Raw genomic sequence first — 21,994 nt, 5'->3', positions numbered from 1 at the left:
CCAGTCTGAACATCTGGCTGACTGTGCGATGATCCATAATAATAATAGTTGGAAGGGACCTTGGAGGTCTTCTAGTCCAACTCCCTGCTCAGACAGGAAACCCTATACCATTTCAGACAAATGGCTATCCAGTTTCTTCTTAAAAACTTCCAGTTTTCGAGCATTCACAGCTTCTGCAGGCAGGTTGTTCCATTGATTAATTGTTCTGTCAGGAAATTTCTCCTTAGTTCTAGGTTGCTTCTCTCCTTGATTAGTTTCCATCCATTGCTTCTTGTCCTGCCTTCAGGCATTTTGGAGAATAGCTTGACTCCCTCTTCTTTATGGCAACCCCTGAATTATCATGTCCCCTCTCGTCCTTCACTTCATTAAACTAGACATACCCAATTCCAGTAACCATTCCTTATATGTTTCAGCCTCCAGACCCCTAATAATAATGTAATGGGAGGAGGAGGTTGCATTGTTATATTGGAATGGCAAAGAACATTCCAAAATGACGCAAAAGATCCAAGAATCCATTCTTAATATTTTGTAGATAAAGGATTTCACATAGCAAGTGAATTGCCTCTAAGTTCACTAAGAGCCATCACTAGATTGAATGGGTCAATAGTGAACATAAAGTGACTGTATATTGCACTAGGTGGTCTCTAGGTCATGGCATCTGGAGCTGCTGGGATCACTAGTTTTGCAACATCACAAATTACATCTGATTTACAAGCACTTACAAACATTCCCAATAGAATGTTTAGTAATATCACTTCAGAAAAAAATGGAGGCTATTATTTTGATGACACATTACTGTAAATAATCCACTGTGCCTTTAGTCGAAATAATTTTCCTAAAACAGAGGGGAAAGCTTTATTGCGCTCACAAAATAATATTTTATTTTCAATACAATCTGAGACTTGGCAGAAGGCAAACAAGATCATAAATGTGTCAGAGTGGTTTTGAAAGATCCAGTTTCATCTTCTAATGGTGATGCTGCTCTCTACAGCTGGAACTTGATACTGCCAAAATGACCCTGAGGTCAGTACTTGGGGGGGGGGGGACAAACCAAGCACCTAGATAGGCAAGATTCCCATCAGACCAGCTGGAAAGGTTCACTGCAATTAACACTTTGTCATCTATTGGAGCTATAATACCATACCACTTAGCAACATTACTCATACACTATTCCCAGATGAGAATAAATTATCTAGTATCCCTTACAGAAATATATACCCAATGCTCTTCTATTCCTGTCTGTTATGCATTGCTATATAATTTAAGCTATTGTACTAAGTATCTTAAAAGCCCACCTGGCTTGGTATCTCTTTCCCTTTCAGCACTGCTTTACTTAGATTTAATTGCTTAGGGAACATTGCCATTTCAGAAAGCAGGTTTGGAATGGCTTTTTAAAATTCTCCTTCTTTTAAAGAACACTGTCATAGCAGGCAAGAGGTTGTTAGATTTTTTTCTGCCCTTACATTACTACTTTGCTCCTACTATAGAATTATAACATAAGGGGCATTCATATGTGCTATCAATGCCTGCAGTCTGAAATGATGATCCCTCTTCTCTCTTGCCTTAAAACTGAGACTAAAAGTAGTCCTTGACTTATGACCAGTCACTTGGTGACCATTCAAAGTTACATAGATCTCTCCAAGGCTACGTACAACCTGGATTTGAAGTTCCAATAGCCATCCTGCCCCACAGAATTGTATTTTGGGCAGTTGGATACCAGCCCACATTTACAGCTGTTTGCAGTGTCCCATGATCACATGAATGTAAATTATGACACTTATTGCCAGAAATTGGCATTTACTTCCAGTTTCTGATTTTAAAAAATGCCCATTGTGGACAGCGGGTTTGCTTAATGATCACCATGTTTGCCAAACAACCAACATAAAAAATAGATTATAAAATCAGGTGTGGTCACATGTGACCCACTTAATGACTAGCACAACTTATAACCCTAATTCTGGGGGCAATTACACTCTTAAGTTGAGGACTACCTGTAGTCAGTTTTCTGGTGTGTGGTCCAGCCAACCTTTCTGGTCTTGGGCCTTGTTTATTATCATAGTCTTTGAGGTGCTGGCTTAGAAACCAAAAGACTGTGAGTTCCAGGCTTCCCTTAGGGCAGCGGCTCCCAACCTTTTCTATAAGAACACTTCTGATATATTCTCGCACCCCTTACAAAAGTTCAAAATAACGGCAATGAATTATGCATATATACATTATAATTTTGAAAACCCAAGCTTTGGTCCCCCTGGAATATCGTACCCCCAGTTGGGAACCCTTGCCTTAGGGCATGAAAGCCAGCAAGGTAACTCTGGAGCAGTCACTTTTGGCCCAACTCACCTTACGGGATTGTTGTGGGGAAAAATAGACAGGAATATTAGGTATGATTGTCACCTTGAGCTATATATATAAAATGGTGGGATAAAAACCTAGTAATAAAATAGCAAGTTTCCATTCTGCAGAGGAAAAAAAATGGAAGAGATGTAGGATTACCATACCATTCATCTGTTTATATCAGTGGTTCTCAACCTGTGGGTCGGGACCCCATTTGGGGTCGAATGACCATTTCACGGGGGTCACCAAACCATGCTGTCCGCCATTTTTTTCCCTTTTCCCTAGCTGTCCTACTCCCTCTTATTTGTGGCCACACCCACTTGGGGGTCACCACAACATGGGGAACTGTATTATGGGGTCACGGCATTAGAAAGGTTGAGAATCACTGGTTTATATGCTACTAAAACTCTTGTTCCTGTAACTTTTAACTGGGCAAAATGGTATATCATAGGGCAAACATTTTTCAGCCAAGGTACCTCCAATGGCTTAACTTACAGAATGCATTCAAAATGGAATTGAAATTTGGCAACTTGTATGAAACATTTTATAGCATAAAATTATGAAAGCTTATGACAGTATAAAATATCAAACATTTCCTACGCTGATGTTTGACTGTGCTATTCTAGTTCGGCATGGACTAATTTCAAGGCAGACACAGCTCTCAATGTACCTTTTCCAGTGAAGGCAGTACATTAGCAGCTCTGTCCCTGTTGAAGGCATTGAGGAATCTAGTAAGGAAGTAACTCTTGAAAGGATGACCCAAGGGATCAGGGGTAGTCTAAGTATTAAATGTGCATATAGGGTAGCAACAGTGCCAGTTCATCTTTCTCTTATTACAGCAAATCAACCAAAGATTGTGCACTGTGGTGCTCTACATACTGTAAAAATTTCTAGTTTAGAAATGGGATTCCTTTCTAGTTTCCTTCTGAATCACACAGTTGGTAGACAAAACAAAATTGCCCTACGGCTCTGATTCTTGTTCCTAGCGAGCAGAAAGGAAAATCAATCCGGTTAAAAAAAATAAGCAAGTTTAATGTTGTATTCCTCAAGCGAGCCGCCGACCATCGAATGGGGGGGAGGAGAGGAAAATGACTCCTATGCCGGGAGGGCTGGAAAAGGGCGCCGAAGACAAAGCCAGCAAAAGTGACGCCAACTCGCGCGCGGCTACTCGGACGATGAAATCACCCAGCCGCCCGCACGAGGAGGAAACGGGCGGGGCCTCCTGGCCTGAGAAGAAGCAGACGAGCTCTTACTCACCCAATCAGCAAGCGGGCGCGGCCGCTGTCTACGTTTCAATCCCAACGGCTACAGGAGGGCGTGCATAAAGGGGGTGCTTCCTACGCCGCCGGCTCCTCCTCCTCCAAAGCCGGGGTTGTAGCCGTTTTCGCCGCGCGCCTGGCAGAGTGCGAGTGGGAGCGTTTGGCTGTCCGTTTGGGTCTGGCAGCTAGCGAGGGTCGGAGCGGAAGCCGCAGGGTCAGCCTCCTTAGCGGTGTCCATTCGAAGGGACTCCCTTTAATTCCCCAGTACCAAGAGGAGGAGACTTGTGAGGAGAATTAATTCCCGCGGCTTGAGTTCTCGGGAGTTAATTGTTCGCGTGGCGGAATTTTGTGAGTTGGCCGAAGCTCCGTAGGCGCTGTGTGTGTGCGTGTGTGACAAAGGAGCTGGCGAGTGGGGTCAAATAGCGGCCTCCCGAAGAACGGCTGTGCGAGAAGAAGCTCCCTGTCCGGTCGTGCCCCGTTGCCGCTCTTCCTCCTTTGGCGAAGTAAGGCATGAGGGAAAGTGACGCGGCGGCCACTCCATCCTTCGAGATGACTTGGAGCAGCACTACGAGCAGTGGCTACTGCAGCCAGGAAGACTCAGACTCGGAGCTGGAGCAGTACTTCACGGCCCGCACCTCGTTTATCCGCAAACCCCACAAGGAAAAGGTGAAAGGCGCACACAGCGGTCTCTCTTTATTCGCAAACAGGGCTCTTCTCCCACCCAGGGATCTGCGGAAAGGCTAGCGTTGGCTGCGCTGCTATCCGTTGCAGTCTGTAGTTTGCTGTGAAGAGAATCTAGCGATACCTGGATCTTGTTTTATGACTCGTGGACTTCAACTCCCAGAATTCTTCTGGGAGTTGAAGTCCAGGAGTCATAAAAGAGCCAAGGTTGCCTACCCGTCTAGAGTATTATATTTCTTACTGGCTTATTTATATTCTTTGCATGTAACATGGCTGATGGTATATTCGGTTAAAAGGACTGTGCCGACCCTGATTCCCCACCCCCATTCATTTGTTCTTTGTTAACCCAAAAATGACTTTTGTGTTGTACAGCATATTAGACAACAACTACTCTCTAAAATCAGTATCTGAATCCAGCCATGGTTCTTTAAAGGTATTTTATTCTATGGTTTGAGTGTCTGCTTGCACCCCATCAGTTATGATTTGTTTAACCATGCTATAATATGCTATATAACAGCCATAGAGTGTTTTTGTAGTTTATTTGCTGCTGCCTAGTATCTGTTAGTTGGATGAACATATCTTTTTCTATTCTTTGAATGGAAATATATATTTGTTTCCTATCCTGTAGATTACATGCACAGCAGTAAACTAAGGAAAGCTTATTTTGTATTTTAGTTTGGTTTGTATGTTTTTGCTTTTCTATGTGCTAATACAATTATTCTAACCTTTCACATGATGTAAGTAGAAGTAGGAAAAAGAAAACTGAAAGTCATGAAGATAAGAAATTGCTCTTCATTCAATAATAAATGTATAAAGTACTTACATAAGGGCTAAATGTAATTATAATTATAGCATGGTACTATAATGATCATTTGTAAAATGTTTTCTGATATTGGCTTAAGTTTGTAGATGGAGGACTGGAATGAAGGTACTTTTGATCATGTGATGCCACCAAATGATTCAAATTATTCCTTTAGAATATTTCTAGATTATTGGAAAGCAGTACATAGGGTCTGTAGGCTTTCAGAGATTATAGAGATTAATCTCTGAAAGCCTACAGACCGTATGAAATGGTATGGAAGCTATTGATACTTCCATTTGTAGTCTATAGTTACTTTTGCTCTGTCCTATATCGTTTTGTGCTTAAGCTTGCAAGAAATACTTTGAAAGTATAATATTGTGGTTTATTGAATTTAGAAGTTTTAGAGAATGTCTATAGGATACAGTTTATTCACATAATATATAAAGCAATACATACTCTTGCTGCACTTTCTTTAGAGATGTTAACTGAGGCAACACAATGTGAATGGTTCTTTTGGACTTGGGTAGGAAAATATTGTAGAATAATAGCTTTCAAATAATTTTCCTTTGCCATGCTGTTGTGCTACAAAACAAAATATAGCATCTGGTTTATCTAAACACCCAGCAAAAGCAGTTAAGATTATCTGAATTGAAGGAGTGTTATAAGAAGATGGCTTATCTTTAACCCACAATAAGGTCATCTTCTGCATGACTTAGTGTGTGTGCATTAGCCCAATTAGGCTTGTGATTTAAAATATGTGAAACAAGCCAGTTTAAGCTGTTTCCATTATAGTAACTGGAGCCTTCCATATAAGGGAAGATAATGCTACTTATTTCTGGAGGGGAAAAGCCATTTAATTCTGGCTTAGCTTTCAGCAGATCCTTTCATTTATTTGCATTGGCAATCAATAATCAGCAGGAAAATTATCTGTTACAAGACCATAAGTTTGGAATCATGGATAATGGGTACCTTTGAAAGACATACTTATTGAAAGATAAAAAACAATCATAATTAAGGAACTATGATAGAACAGAGTTGTAATATAGCCTGCCTGAATTAACAAAGAGGAAATTGGCAATACAGTATATAATACCTCTTAGTGCTCAGATCTAGGAGCAAGTCAGGCTTGAGAAGTGGAATTAGAACTCTGAATCCACCAGTAAAGCATCTGTAATCAGTGTGACTTCTCACATGATCTAATGTGCTATATGAAGCTTAATTTTGTAAATCTCCATTAGTGTGGCTTGTTCCTTTCCAGAAAGAACATGTCTATCTTGTCTGACCTGTACTGGATAGAGGTAATAAATCAGAAATTTCTGTAATAAGTGTAAAACCTGTAGGCCGACAAAGAGTTTCCGTAATGAGTATGAAAACTGTAGGCTGACAAAAGGATAGGAATGAATGGGATTTTTATTCATGCCCCTATCCCTGTTTTTTAGGGCATGGTTGTTAAGATCAAATAATGAACTCTGTGTATCCATCCTGAAAGAGATGAATGGAGGTGTGATACAGAGAATCACATTCTCTGTAAAAGTTGCCTCTCTCTGGAATAGCTGGCCAGAGGTCAGCTGTGTCCCACCTTGGATATTATTCCATAAAATGATAAAGACAGTTCTCTTTGGAGGAGGGAGAGGGCTTGTCTAATGGCGGCAAGTTTTGATTGCAGTTGTTGTTAATACTTTTGTTATAACGGTTTTACTGTCTACTATTTTGCTGTACATTTTACGGATCTTTTATTCATTTTTGTAGTATTTATTGTAGGCTGCCTAGAGTTTCAAGAAGAGGCAGCATACAAATAATTGTAAGTAAATAATGATATGTTAATAACATATTCTTCCAAGTATCCCAAATCCAGTGAAATTTATTTATTTGAAACCAAATTCTGGGCAACATAATCAAAAAGAAAATCTCATACGTACATTAAAATCCATAAGCAATAAAAGCAATTGTCAAAATTATTCTTAGTCCCAATTGTTCCCTTTACCTAACTATTGATGATTTATGCCAAGTCTGCCTTCAGTATATTTTAGGAAGATTTCAAAATATGTCCCTTTTCATTTGTGATATGGAAGTCTCTGGAAAATTGGCTGAAGTTGATCCTAACTTACTTTATGAATGTATGCTTAATGTTATATTCTGGTTGTTACTTCCATCTCATGTAAAAAGGCAGTTTCCTAATATTATAAATGTAGGCCTTGGCCTACTGTATTATTTGATTTGACATGTATGCCTAAATATAGTCCAAAGGATATTTTACAAATAGTTCCAGTGTTGATTTCTGTGTAACAGAAATGAATGAGGAGAAGAAATGGTAAAGATTCACCTGGATTATAAAAGAAGGAACCATTTTGCTTAACTCTGAAAATTATCAAAAATGACCCAGATATTTATTATAAGGTGCTGTATCTGACTGAAAGCCATAGTTACATGTACAGTAGTAGATGATAGGAAGGGATTTGGCTGATACACAATATTAGTATGTGATGAGCAAGAATATATTTTTGTTCATATTACAGAATTTATTATAAGCTACAAAAATATGAGTAGTTTCAATTCTAATCAGCTCTAGTATACATGGCTTTTGGCAACAAATTGTGGGAGTTGTAGTCCAAAGCATCTGGAAATCATCCCAGCGTGAAGATCTTCATTATTCTATCAGCAGTTTCAACTCTTGTATTATCGAATATCTGGAATGTTTGATTCTGTATGAGTCTTTCAAAATCTGAAAGGAACTTCAAGAAAGCAGAAGAGTGCTCATCTTTGTGAGAAGGATGCTATATTTTAGTTTATCCCAAATGTCTGAACTGTGTTACAGTTTTGACAAGAAAATTAGTGTTCTCCTAATGTTTAGGTTCTTTTTCTTGAAGGGAAAGAATGAATTACAAGAAGGCAAAGATTATATAGCTCAGAGTTAAAAGTTTTTGAGCCAATGCAAGATTACATATATAGCCTTATAGGAATTGGACACGTTATTTTCAGGATTATTTGCTCCAAATACAATCTGTTACCCAAAACTGAGAAGGAGCATTTATGAGATTAAGCCAGCCTTCTCACTTGCAGTGGCCTTAAATTCAAACACCCTGTCTCTTGAAATCCGTAAGACTCCCAACCCTTTGGTAGTTTGGAAGCAAATGAAACTGGGCCTTTGAAAGTTTTTTTTCAGTAATTGACAATAACAGAAACATACATATTTGTTGCTTGATTTTATTTATTGAATTTCATATTTTGCTTTCTTTAACAGTATGCTTCCCATTTTGTTACATGGAAGTGAGAATTGGATATGTCAGGAAAAACAGAGTAAATGAACTGAGGTACAGGCACACACATGAAAGGATCAAGAATATGTGGTGTTGAATCAATATGGATTTAATACAAAAATGAGTGACCAGAAATGCTGGGACTGTCAGAACTAAGTAATGCAGTCTCTTGACATTATGCTTTACAACTGCATCACTTAGTGATGGCAATCCTAGTCCCAATTGCCATTATAACATGAGGACTATCCATATAAAACAAATATATGAAGGAAGAGTGAATAGATCAGGAGGAGAGAGAAAGCCAATACTATTGTAGTTTGGTGGAATTGTTTCTATCAAAAAGAAAGGTGAAAAGTTTATAGAAAGAGACAGTGTTTGAAGTGGGGTATTGATGTGATGGAAGCAAAGATTATATGCATAGAAAAGAATGAAGAATGTTCTGAATAATGTTTGTGGAAACTCGTGATAAATATATTTCAAGAGTAATAGTTGTATTTGCTAAAATTGGAATAATACAAAACTGGCAAGTTCTCTTGAACTAGAAATAGTACTATAATTGGTAGTTCTCAACCAACGGTATGAATATTGCTTACATTGAGACTCAAAAATAGTTTAGATGTAACACAGTAAATAATACTGATTTTAAAATAATACCTGTAAAAACATAAAGGTTTTGTCTTTAAAATAGTAGCATTTTTGTTTCTATCACAAAACATTCAGATTCTTGGATAGTAATTAGTAGAAGTTGATCTAACAGCTGATCCAATAAAAAATTCAGAATTGTATTTGAAGATTTGAATACTAATGCTAGTGTAATCTAGGAGCATGATTTGCCATTGATTACTATATTTGAATAAACTAGATATAAGGGTTGTATATGCTATACAAAATTTATTTAAGTACTGTAAGTAGATACAGTTGACTCATTCCATATTAAAATGGTCAATTAGTATTTTCATAAAAAATGAGAGTTATCCATCTTGGGTCCTAGAGGCAGTTCTGTGTCATGTAAACAGGATATCCATGTCCCTAACATGCTGTTCTTTTGGATGGGTGGGATTCTCCACCCTATTCAGGTCATAATTTACTTCATTGTCCCACCCTTGTGGTTTTCCTCTTGCTCTTTTCCACAGGATGCAAGAACTTCCATTTTGCTCACTAGATTAGATTATTATGCCTGAGAAATCCTCTTTGCCCTTATATACACACCCACTATATATTTATTAAAAAGCTAATTGTCTCTATTTCTGAGACTGGTTTAATTAATAGACTAAAAAAAGACCTAATAAAACAAAATTGCAAGAAAACGTGGCTGGAACGTGACTAGCGCAAATAGATTTTTTTCAGGAACTGACAACTCTGTACAACATTGTAAAAGTCTTAAGATAGTTCTATTTGATGAGCTTTTATTTTATATACTTTTTAACATCTATTTTAGTCATGTGAGAACCAAAACAGAATTTTTCCAGATTCTGATTTGAAGCAATATTACTATGTGAAAAAATAGGTTAACTGTGTTATTAAATATATATTATTTTGCTGAGTGAAGAAATGTAAGATGAAGGTTATACAATTCTTACAAATGATTAATGCTATATGAGTAATGAGTTGGAGTGGAAAATTAAAACAATAAGCTTCACTGTAACACACACACACACGCACACACACACACACACACACTGTTCTTTTAGAGGGACCACGGAAAACTATGAGTCACTCTAGAAAGGTATTGCTTTATTATTTTCCTTAAACAAAAGAGATGTATAAATGTTTCAGAATCTTACTGTACCTCTTGTACATTAGTAGTATACAGTAAGAACTCCACAGTATGGACATGAGCCAAAACAAAGTTGATTAAATATATACTGAACATTTTATATATGATTTGGGACCCTCCAACCTACCATCTGTGTGCAGTCTGAAGCACATTTCAAATCCCATACTCTCTCACTTATAAGAGCTGATGCTCTAGTTGTTCCAAGTTGGCTTTTCCTGCACTTTTCCCCTTCCGTAAAGGTGAGGATGGTAGAAGCTTGCAAAATCTGACACTCGAGAACACTGCAAGTGGTTGCTCCACTTTACTACATTCCCTGCTTAAACATATTAGTCTTATTTTCTAAAATCAAAGATGAGTTGATTAGGGAAAAATGCAGCAGGAATAGAGACTTAAGTTCCCAAAGTTCCGTTAAGTCAGATTTACTTTCCTACCTGGCTGATAATTAGGTTCCACTAGGTGGAATAACTATTCTTCTCCATCCTTCTCACATATATACATGTTTTAGTATTCCTGATTTGAGAGAGGATTTTCTTTTATTAATTAATTTGCTTATCCCAAAAATATCGCAGGGCAGCATATGAAGACTATCCTTCATTTTCACCCTCTAAAATACTTTCATGATTTTAATTTAATGATTCACATAAAACAACAAAAACATATCCTTGGGATGGAAAGTGTTCAGATATGTTGATAAAATGGTGGTTCTTAGATGTCAGCTAAGAGAATGCCAAAAAAAGGTGGTTTCTCTGTAAAAGTGGTGCTTCTATTTTCACTGAAATTTGTGGCACTAAAAATTCTTTTTAGACATAACCAATCTTGATAGTTTTTTTTTAATATGGTTCTCCATTCCATTTAATATGGCTGAGTTTTTTGTGATTTTTGTAATGATCAGGCTGATAAAAAGAACCTCTCTCAAACCTTGTTAGCCTATAGTTTTGGCACCTCCTATCCTTACTTTACAAATATAAGGAAATTAAATGGATTGGTGATAATCCTTTGAAAATACTGGAAATGCTAAAGAGATGGACCTCTCAGGAGTTTGGATTACATTAATTTATGCTGCTATCATTCATTATAAAACACTGGTTTCCGCTGGAAAAATGGCATATAATTTTAAATTTGTCATTGTTTTCCTAATAAATCCATGAGATATGTGTCTTGCTAACAAATTATTATTCTTCAGCATTTCTATCTACAATTTAGTTTGTTTTTACATTTGCAAAATTTTGTATCCCACCTTTCCTCCAAGGAACTTTGCGTAATTTTATATCTCAACAACTGTGCAGTAAACTAAACTTATTTGCCTAAAGCAGGGGTGTCAAACTGCCGGCCCGTGGGCCGGTTGCATCATGTGGAGGCTGTGCCCATCCCAGCTCCGGTAATGCGAAAAAAGTCGCAATACATCGCGACATGTCACATGACACGGCAAGTTTGACACCTGTGGCCTAAAGTCATCTACAAGGATTTCAGTTTAGGATTACCACATGCAAATATTGCATTTGAATCCCTTTATCAAATTGATATAATTGTACAGAAATCGTTAAAGTTTTTCTGTTGTCTCTTTCATATGCGTATCATAACAATTTAAGCATAAAACTATGCTTGTCTTGTCTCTGAATGATTCTATCTGGGGAAATGGGAGCCAGTCACATAAATCATCGACTCATACACTTACTGTTGTGGTGACATAGGAAATGATTTTCAGTAATCCTTAGAGATTTCAGATTGGTTTTTAATGATCTCATCTGGAATTCCCCACAATCTCCCATCCTCCACTAGAGAATGCCAGCAGGAAGAGAGGCTGATGCAATCAGAAGCAAATAACCGAAAAGCAGGGAAAGAGAAACTAGGATTTTGTTACACTTGTAGGCAAAAGTTGTTTTATGTGTACAGTTCTCTAGCGTGAAAGATGTACTTTAGTATGGGACCTGAAGTGTTCTTGTTAATCTGAAGTGTTGAATTCATAGAGTAGAAGTTCCCATATTCTTAATTAAATTCTTAATTTAAAAAGGATTTTAAAAGCTGGTCTACTGAATCTAGTTTTTCTGAGTCATGTCCTTTTTATAACAATAGAATTATTTGTTGTTCATTAGCAAAACAAGATAGAATTATCCAGTGGTGACTTGCTAAGAGCTTCTCAAGATAGTTGCATCTTGCAATTACTGATACACAGATTTATTTATCCATCCTTCTATCTCAAGATTGTAGTCATTAGCAATATATGAGACATCCCATTATCTCACTAAACACAATTCAGTCTCCCAAAATTAAATACATGATCAATCCCCTCCCACTAATTTAGGGAGCAAGGCTTGTCTATAAAAAGGAAGGTCTTCATCATCTTAAGTTCAGCTGTTCCATAAGTAGGGACTGCTGTATGTAAAATAAATCTTACTTTCTGCTATGTGCTCTTGTCATTGAATGCCAATGCAGGCCTTAAGTGCTTTGTCTACAGGATAGGCTACTCAGAATGGATCAGATGGTTCCTTGTGCAGATTGTTCCTCTGCAGGAATATATCTCATTTCTGCCTAGAAGTGTGCCTCACTTAAAGTTGGGATTTGGAAATTTCTATCATTAAATGACATAGTCATAATGTGCAGTGTCACATGATTAATTAGCCACAGAAAATCTGATACTCCTGGTTGCTGTCATTAAGTGAATCACCATGTATCATTAAGCAAAGACTTCACATGGTCACCATTTGCAACCTCCTGCCGACTCTCTCATTAACTGCTTGCTGGAAGCCAGAAAAGTCACAAATGATGATCATGGGACATGCAGCATTCGACTCAGGTGCCCAATAATTATGTGAGCACAGGGTCATTGAGACTGACGTGAGTACGAGGACCATTGTAGCTACCACTCATTCAACATTCGTAGTTTGAGCAGTTGCTAACGAGAGTTATCTGTACTTGGGCAAAGAGGAAAGCTCGCGTCCCCTTCTCTCAGAATAGAACTTCTATAATTATTCCACAAACTGAGTGATTGGCTTTTATGAATATTGTACGCCTCTATATCTGGAACTTTGTTCTCCTTTGAAGACTTCCTGCCCCATTGTTACAATATTATGAAAAAAATCTTAGAGATTAATTATCTTGCTTTAAAAACAAAACAAAATAGCATGCTTTTGTAACAATAATATATAAATGTTCAGAGACATTGTTTTCTCAATATCTTGCTAGCCACAGCAATAACACAGTGGAAGACTTATTTATAGGCAATGTTCCTTTAGCATTGCCTTTCACCATCCTTTTTATGGTACAGTATTAGAGAAATAAGAAAAAAAAGTAAAATAGTAATTTTATATTAGTATAGTCCTAACAAATTTTGCAGCAGCAGTAGTAATAAAGTTGGAAGGGACCTTGGAAGTCATCTAGTCCAACCCTCTGCTCAGGCAGGAAACCCTATACCATTTTCGACAGATGGCTATCCAGTCTCTTTTATTCATGGTTATCTTTACTAAATGCCAGTTTTGTAGCTGCTGGGAATTTCAGCTGGTAGCAAGGTGCTGTAATTTTCAGGAGAAATTTTAACTATTCCTTCTAGCTTTCTTGTGGTAATAGAACTCTGGGTGGCAGCCTACTGCATATTAATTATGAGACTAATTAACTCTCATGTAATTGGGTTCGGTGTAATATCAAACAAAGGTGTGGTGCATTATTATTTCAGTTTCTCTTGTTACGCCCAATGATGATATCAAAGAATTTTGTTCTCTGCTTTTTGCAGCTGATGCTGGGAAATGTGAGATTGCTTCAAGAACTACAGCTTGGTACAGTGAACTCACTCATGCCGAGTGAATAAAGGAATTTGTGGAGTAAAACAAACTTCACCTGAAGTTTGGGGGAGCTAGGGTTGGGTTTTGATTTTCAATATCATCTTTCATTATACTACCCCTCACTATTTATACTATTGTAGTTAACAACTATATTGTCCAAAGAGCAATGCATACTACTAAGCTGTTGTTTACATTTCTTTTCAAGAGAAGCTTAGATTTTGCCAGAAGCGTTTTAACAGGGCAGAGCCTTGGTTCATATGCTATTTTCATTGTAAATGACTTTATTAGCATGTATCTAAAGTACATTTTGAATGCAGAAAGTTTCAAAGAACAGTTTCAGTATTAGCAACAGCTTCTTAGATATTCAGACGTATGTTTATCGTTTAAATTCCCCTTTAGATTTCATCTGTAATGGTTGTCCCCGTTAAATGAGATAGGGGAAATTGAAATAAGGATGTATAAGACTGAGCATTAAAAGCAGCTTTATGATTTTTTAAAATGAAGGTACCGATAAACTATTTCTGCTTTCCTTTGGCAGATCTATCCCCTTCTTCCAAAGGTAATAGATTTTTGACTTAGTAATTGGAAGCAGTGGCTTGCTTCCAAATACACAAATTCAATTTGAGGGAAAGTTTACCTGTTTCTTCTCTGTAAAGAAGTAGAGTTCCTTGTACATAGGTGATAGCAAAAACAACTATAAAATTGCATTTTATTTTTTCTGAGACTTACAGAATAGACTAATTTAAATATATTGATTCTTCTGCAGGATGAACAGATTGACTGGGAGAAAACCATTTTGTCCCAAGCTGAGATTGAACAAAAGATAAAAGAATATAATAGCCAGATAAACAGTAACCTCTTTATGAGTTTGGTAAGTTTAAGAACAATTGTAATTCAAAGCCCCAAATATATTTCTACATCTCAGCAACAGAGGCCTCTGCCTTCCCTTAATCACTAACTCAGTCATTAAAATATTAACATTGAAATAATTTCATATATAGAATTCCTAGCTGTTTTCAACAAACAAAATAAAAATTTCATTCAAATCCTTCCTTTCCAAATGTTGCACCCATGACATTCTAGAGGTAATTTTTTGCTGGCTTCTTTGCCCAACTCACTGTTCTTCTCCTCCTGCAGAATAAAGATGGGTCCTATACTGGCTTCATTAAGGTACAACTAAAACTGATCCGGCCTGTGTCAGTACCTGCCAATAAGAAAGCACCCTCAATCCAGGACACTAGGAAGAGTTCTGTGCGCAGCCAGGCTGTAAAGCGCCGAACTTCATTCTACTTACCAAAGGATACAATCAAGCATCTGCATATAATTTCTCGTACACGTGCCAGTGAAGTCATTGAAGCCCTGCTCAAGAAATTCATGGTTGTTGACAATCCCCGCAAATTTGCCCTCTTTGAGAGAACAGAAAAAGATGACCAAGGTATTCGATCTTTCCTTTTGAATTTCTTGAAAAAAAACATGTAACGTACTGTAAATTTGATATATCTTAAGGACCATATTGACCAGGGAATTTGTCTGGTCAATGCACACGCAGTGGGAGGATGCCTAAGAAATCAAGAGCCGATGGAACCAAAACAAATCCATCTGTGTTATAGACCCCAACTTCAGGAATGCTTCCCCATACAAAGGTAGAAATAGCAGCCTCCTTACTGGACTTCCCAAAGGCTGTTAAGCTTATTCTCCTTGAGTAGGCCCAGAGAGTTGGGATGTTTTGAGGATAGGATGATCCTTTTCCTTTCCTTTCCTCCTCATAGTTTTGCTTTAATTCTGTTGTAATAGTGAATCACTTGAACTGGGCAGCAAAGGAATACTTTTATGAAGGACAGTATTTTGTTTTATTTACGCTATGAGAGTGATAATATGATACATATTATGTGATGGTCAAAATACTATACAGATAGTCCTCAGCTTACGACCACAATTGAGCCCAACATTTTTGTTGCTAAGCGAGATAACTGTTAAGTGAGTTTTGCTCCATTTTACAACCTTTCTTGTCACAGTTGTTAAGTGAATTACTGCAATTGATAGTGACACAGTTGTTAAATGAATCAGACTTTTCCATTGACTTTGCTTGTCGGAAAGTCAGAAAAGATGATCACATGACCCTGGGACACTGTAACCATCATAAATATGAGTCATTTGCCAAGCATTCTGAATTTTAATCAGATGACCACGGGGATGCTGCAAGGGTCATAAGTGTGAAAAATGGTCACTTTTTTCAGTGCTGTTACAACTTTGAACAGTCACTAAACGAACTGTTGTAAGTTGAGAACTACCTGTATGAACTAGTAAGTTCATATTGAACAAGTTGAAAAATATGAGGTTGAGAGAAAACAGCCCTTAAATCACCCAGGGCAAGGTTATCTTCAAGATATAATGAACAAAGAATTTTAATGAAACTTAGGGTTTCTTTAAGAGTGTTCTCATTATTGTTAATTATATGTCAGGGCTGGAAGTCAGCTGGGAGGAATCAAATCTTTAATTTTTTCCTGCTGCAGAATTCCTTTGTGAGAAAGTTTGTAACTGATGTATTAAAAGTCTCTTCCCAGAAGAGATCAGTTTGTTTATTTTAGTTAAATCTGTGCTACCTGGAAAACTCAATCATTCATATACTTCATTTGCTTATTCTTTTGTGTGTCAGTATATATCCGTAAGCTTTCTGATGAGGAGCAACCCCTGCGTCTCCGACTACTTGCTGGTCCTAACGAAAAAACACTCAGTTTTGTTCTGAAGGAAAATGAGACTGGTGAAGTCAATGTGAGTATAGATATTGATGGGTCTAAAGCTTGATGTTGAACCTGTGTGACTTAGTAATGAATTGCCTTGCAGTATAACAAGCTCCATAGCTATTTGCTCTGTAGCAGCTTTTGCCTTGACCTCAACAGATAGAGAAGGGCACTGGCCTTGATGTCCTAGTTCCAGTTGCATGGTTTTTAACAATAGTGTATATACATCTGCAATGTACAAAGTGTTGCAGTGCAATATTTTCTGCAAGAAGCTGCCCTTTTTTGAAAATATAGCATACAAAAAATAATAGTACATAACAAACTGGACAATTTGAACAGTTTTAATAACCTTTAGGTGACTATTAGTAGGAATCACGTATATATGAACATTACAGTACTATTACTGGTTATTTTACTAAAATGAAAGGAATTTTGTGCCACAGACCTGATATATTGTTTACAAGTATTATAATGAAAATTTTCAAGAAAACCTTTATATTTGCTTGAATTTAACATTTACATAATACTGCTTATTTTTGGAAATCTTGAAATCAAAGATTCAAAGTTGGAATTCAGTTACATTTTAGTAACAATAAGGGAAAATTCACATTTAGAATTTGAACTGCCAAGTTCTGAACTTGAAAAAGATGCTCTGCTCATCCCAAAAACTTAATAGCTTGAAATGGGTTGGGACACTTCCACTAAGATCAGAACAGCTATTTTGAGCATGATTAGGCATTTCAGATTTGAAAATGTTTGCATATTCCTAATTTTAGGCACCAGAAAAATGTCTGTTTCAGAATGTTCCACAAAAACCCACATTACTGTTGTAGTTTATAATGAGGACCTAAACTGGCTGGGTAGCAATTTATCATACTAGAAGCTCTTTTGTTGCTGTTTCTAAATGTTAATATTCATTTATTAAATCTTTTTAAGAAGATTAAATTCTGAGTGCCCAGTAATTTTAGAGCCTATAAAGATCTGCATTGTGTTTCATGATGATGATGAGGATGATGACGACAACAATTATAATAAAAAGTTGGAAGGGACCTTGGAGGTCATCTAGTCCAACCCCCTACCCAGGCAGGAAACCCTATACCATTTCAGACAAATGGCTGTCCAGTCTCTTCTTTAAAACATCCAGTGTTGAAGCATTCGCCGTTTCTGGAAGCAAGTTGTGCCACTGGTTAATTGTTCTGTCAGGAAGTTTCTCCTTAGTTCTAGGTTGCTTCTCTCCTTGATTAGTTTCCATCCATTGCTTCTTGTCCTGCCTTCAGGTGCTTTGGCGAACAGCTTGACTCCCTCTTCTTTGTGGCAGCCCCTAAGATATTGGAACACTGCTATCATGTCCCCCCTCGTCCTTCCCTTCATTAAACTAGACATACCCAATTCCAGCAACCGTTCTTTATATGTTTTAGCCTCCAATCCCCTAATCATCTTTGTTGCTCTTCTCTGTACTCTTTCTGGAGTCTCAACATCTTTTTTACATCGTGGTGACCAAAACTGGATGCAGTATTCCAAGTGTGGCCTTACCAAGGCATTGTAAAGTGGTATTAATACTTCACGTGATCTTGATTCTATCCCTCTGTTAATGCAGCCTAGTACTGTGTTGGCTTTTTTGGCAGCTGCAACACACTGCTGACCCATATTTAAGTGATTGTCCACTAGGACTCTAAGATCTCTCACAGTTACTACTATTGAGCAAGGTATCATTTATACTATACCTGCACATTTGGTTTTTCTTGCCTAAATGTAGAACCTTACTTTTTTCACCGCTGAATTTCATTTTGTTAGATAGCGCCCAATGTTCAAGTCTGTCCAGATCCTCCTGCATCTTAAGCCTATCTTTTTTATGGTACTGTTTTTGATAGGTTGGACTGTTTTTTCCCTTTGTATAAAGACAGTTGCAAAAAATGAGTTAAATAGTTCTGCTTTCTCCCTGTTGCTTGTCACCTTGCCACTTTCGCCCACTAATGGACCAATCATTTCCTTCACTTTTTTCTTGTTTTTTACATGTTGAAAGAAGCTCTTTTTTATTATTTTTGACTTTGATCGCAAGCCTTAGTTCATTTTGAGCCTTAGCTTTCCTCACTTCATCTTTGTAGGCACGGGCTATTTGCTGATATTCTGCCTTAGTTATGTGCCCTTCTTTCCACTTTTTATACTTGTCCTTTTTATCTTTTGATTTATCAGAGAGTTCTTTATGCAGCCATGCTGCTTTCTTTTGAGAGCTGTTATTTTTCTTCTTTGTTGGTATTGTGCTAAACTGGGCTTTTATTATCTCACTTTTCAAAATTTCCCAAGCTTCTTGGGTTGTTTTCCCCTTGAGGATTCTCATCCATAGAATCATTCTCAAGCTCTCTCTTAAGTTTATTGAAATAAGCTCTCTTAAAGTCCAAGACTCTAGTTTGACTGTGTTCTATTGCTTGTGCTTCCATAATGTTGAATTCCAATATTGCACGATCACTTCCCCCCAAGGTTCCTGTGGCTTCAACACCTCCTATCATTTCATCTCTGTTAGTGAGAATTAGATCCAATTTGGCTAATCCCCTAGTTCCCTTCTCTACTTTTTGGGAGATAAAGTTGTCTGCTAGGTTTGTCAGGAATGTTTGATCTTCCACTTGGTGCAGAGTTTGTTTCTCAGTTGATGTCAGGGTAATTAAAGTCCCCCATTTCTATTGTGATGTGCTTCCTACATACCTTAGTTTGCTGATTAGCAAAAAGTTCATCTATTTCCTCTGTTTGGTTGGGTGGCCTATAGTATACCCTGATGACACATTGATATGGACTTAGGGACTTCAACCAGGGTCAATAGTAGAATCATATGATGATATTTATTATCTGATGGGTATTGTTATGTTTCCTTTGAGTCAGGCTGATTTCCTGGTGAATTCAGGGGATAGATATTTAGTTTTCTTGGTAATAGCATGGAAGAAATTTGCTATTGCTTTCTAGGAAGTCTATTCCAAGCTATTCTCCCCTTTTTATGACCCTCATCTTTCCAAAGTAATCTTATCCACATACTAAGATCCAATCTTACTTAGTTTCCAAATCCAGACAAAGTTGTTCAGGTACTGCCACCTTCTGAGATATTCCTAAGTATTTAAATTTACTAAATATTTCTTCTTTCTGCACTAGGAAAGAACAAACTGGACATTATTTAAAGTCATAACTCAAAGCTGTTTTGTAAGCTGTAGAACAAGAAATTACCAATTTGCCCTCTGCTTTGATTCATATCATGCCCTTGTACTATTTTATGTGTTTCTTTTAAACATGAGACACTAACAAAGAGTATTTTTTGTGTTATGCATAAGAATGATGGTCCCCTGCTTTTCTTGCACTAGAAATTTTGTTTGGATTAGTCCTTTATTTTAGATTCTAAAAAAATAATGTAAAAGATGATGAAATAGATCTCTATTAGTGGCCATAAGCTCATCACTATGATACAAACACATTGTGATAATTACTTCCATTTTCTTTTCTTTTCTGCAGTGGGATGCCTTTAGCATGCCTGAATTGCAGAATTTTCTTCGTATCCTGAAACGTGAAGAAGAGGAGCATACTCGGCAGATTCTGCAGAAATATGCCCACTGTCGCCAAAAAATGCAAGAGGCTTTAGCTGCTCGCACCCCAGGTTGATAAAATGCTATATCCCACACCCAGCACTCCAGTAAAGAGCAGATGCCAAAAGCATGAAGCCAAGTGGACTGCAAATGAAGTGATCCTTCGACTGTCTGTGGGATGAATGTATCTCTGGAGGTGGTGGGGAAGGGACAGCAGGGATGTATGGATCTCTTTGTGACCCTTTGATCAGTGCATGTGTGCTCCCATGGAGTGAATGGTTAGTAAATGTTGCATGCATGACACATTGGGATCAGATGAGAAAATAAAAAGGTGTTTGCAGGATGTGTCTGAAGATGGGGGTTTTAGGGCAATACTATAGCACTGTTACTGAAAAAAGTGCCAAAAAGCTAGTCCACTTTTACAGTAAAAGACTTGCCGAGTTATGTTTCTCTGGGACTGGAATTGAGAAGGATTTATGGTTAACTTAAAAACAACTAGAGTAGCTTTAAATCTAGAAGCATTCCAGGAAGAGAGGCATCCATGGCACTTTTCTTTAAAATATATATATTTTTTATTTTTATGTAGGTAATTAATTGTAAGATTCCTTTTTAAAGGACTAGTCTAATTCACTCAGCCATGTCTCAGCTCATCTTTAGTAGGAACTTCATGGTCAGTCTGATTAAAGTGAAATCTACTGCCTCTTATCTGAAGTCATTACTAAGACTGATCGGGTAGAGAAATAGAGACTAAAGTTTGTCTTCTCTCAGAATTATAGAAAAGCAGTTAACAGAAACATTGACAAGTGGGCTATAAAAACAAAATGTAAAAAGTTTCTGCCAATATATCTCCTTTATTTTGCTCTCTTTATGGAAAGATTGAATCTAGCTGCTTAACAAATCTCAGAACTCAGGCTTCTCTTCTGCTATAATCATGGCTTTTGAGTACTTATTTTTATACGGGCACATGCATGATTGAGATCTTGATGTATGGCTGTGGAACAATAAAGTTTTGGGCAGAACCTAGCAGGAAATTTCCTGGGTTGCTGCTCAAAACATCTGTGATATGGGAAGCATTTACTGCTACAGTAAGTCTCTCTGAGCTTTAATAGTCAAGTGTCAGAGCATTGAAAAATATTTTAAAAATAAAACCTAGGCTTCTGCCATTTCTGGGGAATCCTGTTTAAAATTGTTAACTATCTTGAACATTGAATGGATTAATTAGGATTGCTCATTGTTTTGAAAATTGAATGGATAAAACATTTTTGGGAATTGATTAGGTTATGAATGATACTGCTTATATACCGATCAATAAATGATTCAGGGATGAGAAATATTTGGTGTAATATTAGTTTCTTGCTTGAAGACTATGCCCAGAAATGGCATCTGCATGTAGCATCACATCTATTAGTTCCTATCAACCATATTCATACTATGTGTTTTAATCCTGATCCTCTGCCATCCTTGAACCCAAAATTGATTGACATGCCTAAAAATTGGCTGGATTGAAATAGCACGTTGAGCCAAAGGTTTTATTAGGTACACAAACATGAATAATTTTATCATTGACTTATTATGTAGTATAAACCAAAGTTTGTTGTTTTTGGAAAAAGTCATTTAAGTCATTTAAAAATGACTTTTAGATTCTGGGTGAAGTATTATTGCTGGAACATTTGTGTACTATTGAGAGACAATAAAATGAATACTACATCTTATCTCTTTCCAACTAAGATAAAATTTGGCAGCAACACTACTGCTATTTGCCCTACATTGCTGCATTGATGTACCATGTTTCTCTTTCGTGGTAAAT

At 37.2% G+C, this 21,994-nt stretch overlaps 1 protein-coding gene across 2 annotated transcripts in view; it reads left to right on the top strand.

Moving 5' to 3' along the window:
- The window catches only part of RASSF1 (Ras association domain family member 1), a 39,893-nt gene extending 18,373 nt beyond the window's left edge, over positions 1–21,520 (top strand). The window contains exons 1-5 of one of the 2 annotated variants that reach the window (XM_039358684.1): positions 2,743–4,256; positions 14,650–14,754; positions 15,021–15,318; positions 16,540–16,655; positions 20,117–21,520. In XM_039358684.1, coding sequence (XP_039214618.1) covers positions 4,101–4,256; positions 14,650–14,754; positions 15,021–15,318; positions 16,540–16,655; positions 20,117–20,263 — 822 coding nt within the window. In that variant the 5' untranslated portion in view covers positions 2,743–4,100 and the 3' untranslated portion in view covers positions 20,264–21,520. Of the gene's footprint in view, positions 1–2,742; positions 4,257–14,649; positions 14,755–15,020; positions 15,319–16,539; positions 16,656–20,116 lie in introns of those variants that run through there. The other variant, XM_039358683.1, reaches the window with a different exon arrangement.
- Positions 21,521–21,994: the final 474 nt, after the last annotated feature.

This window comes from Crotalus tigris, unplaced genomic scaffold (genome assembly GCF_016545835.1).
Source record: "Crotalus tigris isolate CLP2741 ecotype Arizona unplaced genomic scaffold, ASM1654583v1 scf7180000019060.718356, whole genome shotgun sequence".
Classification (NCBI taxonomy): domain Eukaryota; kingdom Metazoa; phylum Chordata; class Lepidosauria; order Squamata; family Viperidae; genus Crotalus; species Crotalus tigris.
Note: the sequence above shows the minus strand (reverse complement) of the source record. Positions and strands in the feature narration are given on the sequence as shown.